Source organism: Cyprinodon variegatus, unplaced genomic scaffold, assembly GCF_000732505.1.
Source record: "Cyprinodon variegatus isolate N-32 unplaced genomic scaffold, C_variegatus-1.0 Scaffold1059, whole genome shotgun sequence".
NCBI classification, from domain to species: domain Eukaryota; kingdom Metazoa; phylum Chordata; class Actinopteri; order Cyprinodontiformes; family Cyprinodontidae; genus Cyprinodon; species Cyprinodon variegatus.
The window spans coordinates 146,524-150,320 of NW_015151512.1; the positions used below are offsets into that span (position 1 = coordinate 146,524).

General features: G+C 35.8%; 1 protein-coding gene across 1 annotated transcript in view; it reads left to right on the forward strand.

Moving 5' to 3' along the window:
• The window catches only part of LOC107101152 (alpha-parvin), a 46,887-nt gene that overhangs the window by 32,952 nt on the left and 10,138 nt on the right, over positions 1-3,797 (forward strand). Inside the window, exons 10-11 of the mRNA XM_015399943.1 lie at positions 994-1,062; positions 3,116-3,217. Of these exons, the coding sequence (XP_015255429.1) occupies positions 994-1,062; positions 3,116-3,217 (171 nt within the window). The remainder of the gene's footprint in view (positions 1-993; positions 1,063-3,115; positions 3,218-3,797) is intronic.

The following is a 3,797-nucleotide window of genomic DNA, read 5'->3' on the forward strand; positions in this document are numbered from 1 at the left end:
AATCCATTCATCATCCATCCATCCATCCATTCATCTCTCCATTAATCCATCCATTCATCTTTCCATTAATCCATTCATCATCCATCCATCCATCCATTCATCTCTCCATTAATCCATCCATTCATCTTTCCATTAATCCATCCATCCATCCATTCATCCATCCAGGCCTCGGTAGAAATTTCTGCCACAATGTTTTTAAATTCCTGTTTTTATAAGTTGCGGAAGTGTGACGTGAAAAATGTTTAAGGTCCAAAAAGTCACATTTCTAAAAACACTGCGATGCAGCAGGAATCTTTAGAGACTCTATTAAGGTCACATTAACTAAAGTTTGGATTTTGTGAATTTCTCAAAAATGTGAGACATGTTTACTTTTTGCTATATAATTACCTCTGATTAATTCTCTTCATTCAATCAATCTGAGGCTATTTAGAGAAACCTGTGTGAGGTTTAAACTTCCTGCCAGGCTGTGATGGCTGACATTTAATCTACTTATAAAAATCTGAAGCTACAGGCCGACAATTCAAACAAACCTCAACCCTCCACTAGTAACAGCCTGAACTGTTGAATCCATTTCATACAATAAAAAGTTGAAAAGTGTGGTTTTCTGTTAAGACTCTGTTATTATTCTTTACTGATTCGCCCTAAATTTAGTTAAATACAAAGATTACTTCAAAGTTTGAGAATCTTCATGTTTCATATTTTGTTTGGTTAACTATTTAATCACCATTTAAATGAAATTATTACTCTTGTAAAAAGTTGCATCAATTCCTGTTAGTCTTGATTTTTCTCTATCCCAATTTAGAAATCGATATTTGCATAAACTTTTAATTTGTTAAAGGTACACATTATTTTCAAATTCCATTATTTTTTCTTTATATTGCATAATAATTTGTTTTAAGATGGTAATCTATATGGTTTTAGCCATTGTAATGTAAAATAGTTTGGCCTGTATCCATGCTATTATTTCTTACATGTTGCTTTGCCTGGTTTCAGACTTTGATCACCTTTGTGAACAAACACCTGAACAAGCTGAACCTGGAAGTGTCAGAACTGGACACACAGGTAAGTCTGTCCAGCAGCCATTTTGAAACGGTGTAGAGGTCGAGTGATGCAGGTTTTATTAAGGCCAATTCTGATTATTTTACCATCAGTATAGCCGATCCTGTGATGCTGATCACATTCTTAAAATTATACAATGATACTGAATCTTACACAAGTTTAAATGTAAAAACATTACTATTAACAAATCTGATAAATTGTTAACAATCGATGCATGCACTCTATGTGATCTCAGGGCTTGGCTGCTAAATGCATTAATGGATCATTGAATGCTTGCATGTATCAGCCAATGAGAAACAAGAAAATAAAACACTAATATTGGTCAGAAATATTGACCTGACTAGAAGGACCGTCTGGAGGCTATTCTGGACCTACCGGGAAACTAATGATCAATTCCTTTATGTTTATTTTTCACTAGTAGCAGGGGAGAAAGGATCTGAAGATAAAGAAGTTTTAAACATGTTGTTTTTAACAAGTTGAATTTTCTTTTAAATATATTAAACATAATGAAGATAACTCCCACTATTCAAACATCCTTGTATAATCTAGTATTTACGCCGGAAGTATCATTCATCAGCCTCCTTGCCATTACCCCCGGCAATTCTGTCATTTCCTGTCAAGGTCTCATTAGCATTTCACAATAAAAGCACACGTGAACTTCTCAGACTGCTGCTAAATTGTTCTCTATGAACAACTTTTGAATCGTCTTAGAGAGAACATACATTTTTTGTCCACATTGGTTCATCCAGAGCTGCGTCTGGATGCCAGTCAGATTCGACGGGACTTCCTTCTAAATCTACCCCAGCAGAAACCTCTTCAGAGCACTCCTTGTTTCATCCTTTAACATTATTTCCTCTATGTTCCATTTTGACTGAAAAAGCTTTGCCTTTGCTGCACCTTTTTTAACCTGAATCACAACTAAAACGATTACGTGATCGGCTCTGATTGACGCAGTTTCAATGGAAAGTTAAGATTTTTTATCTTCATTGATCACCGCTCCTCTCTCCATGTGCCGCTGTTGTTTGACACCTCAGTTCTGTCTAGTAGCACGAGGAGAGAGAGGAGCAGTGAACGCTATCACCACCTGCTGCTTCCCCACACGGTTTGCATAGGGGTACGATGTAAGTTCACAGTCTCACCGAAGACACTGTGCGTGGTCTGAACTCACCTGTAGGTTAGAGTAAAATAACAAGTAATTGTGTAAAAGGCCAGTGTTTTTATAAAGAAAAGAAATATATCCAGTAACTGTAATAATAGGCATTACTTCACCTACTGTAAAAGAAAAGTTAGATCAAAGTATTCTATTAGTTAATAGTTAAAGATAAACCAATAGATTAACCAGCTGCTATATTTAACTGATGGTCCTGTAAATCTCTCCCTGCAGAAAGCAGCGATGCTGGGCAGTGGGCAGCATCATCAGGCTTTATTTTCATGTATCATATTGGCTGACATATGCATTCACCGATGCATTTGTGCATTCAGTAGCCATGCTTTTAGATCACATATGGCGCATGCCTCCATCTTCCATCAGTTTTTACTGTTACTTTAAATCGTTAATAAATCTTTATCCCTGTTTAGACTGAGACTTTTTGTAACTTTTATCATTCTGTCATTTTTATTATGCAAATAGTGTGGGGGAAAAAAATGCAAAATTGACTCCAAGAATGTGCCCCAAATATTGGCAGCACATATCAGTGATCTAAAACTGATATTGAAAAATAGAGTATTGCCCTTAAGAATCTGTTTCAGTCGATCCCCGTTTATGATTAGTTACCCTGAACTAAAGTTTGAAAGGTTTCCACAACAGCTGCAGCTTAAATTCTTTTTTTATATTAAAAGATACTTTAAAGAAATTACAAAATCAATTAAAAGGTTTTAAATTCAAAGAATTAGTTTCTGTTTTCTGTGCTGAATGACGGTAGGATGAGCCCAACAAACGCTTTCTAAGCTCTTACTGTGACTGGAAACAGTTTATGTAACCCTGCCTCTTCAATGTAAATATTCATCAGATTGATTAAGTTTTGCTTCATGTGTTTGTGCGTCTGTTTTCCTTTAGTTTGCAGACGGCGTTTATCTGGTGCTGCTGATGGGTCTGTTGGAAGGATACTTCGTGCCGCTCTACAACTTCTTTCTCACGCCTGAAAATTTTGACCAAAAGGTACAAAGTTCATTACGTTTCCAACCATACTACCTCCCACTGGAAGTTAGAGGAGTCAAAACAGATCGGCTAATCATGAAGATGATCACTCAGATTTGGTCACTCTGCAGTGGGAACCAGGTGTTTCAAAGCATCAAAGAAAACTGTCTGTTTGTGCATTAGTTGATGTGTTTTTTACTTTTTTAAATGAATCAAACAAAAGGAAAAGTTTTAAGAAGTTAATGGCCAGAAAACAGCCTTTTTCCACGAAAATATGTCTGCTGGTCAGACTAGCCACTACTTAAAATGAGGACAAAAAGTCCTGCTTCATTTCATGAGTGAAGCAAACAAGATTAAAAAATCTGTTCAAATAGGAAAATATGGCTGCCAGACAAATATTTAATTTGAAGTTAGACTGTGTATTTAAAAATGTACAGTGATAAATTGTTAGTAAAAATGCTAAATACAATCAAGATTTTCATCTGTGATTTTCTATTTCTGTTGTATGGCCTCAGATTTATTTCAAAACGCCCACAAGCAAAATAAACATGCTCGCATGTATTTTAAACTACTTCTGCGCATGGTTTATCTACTGTTGCGC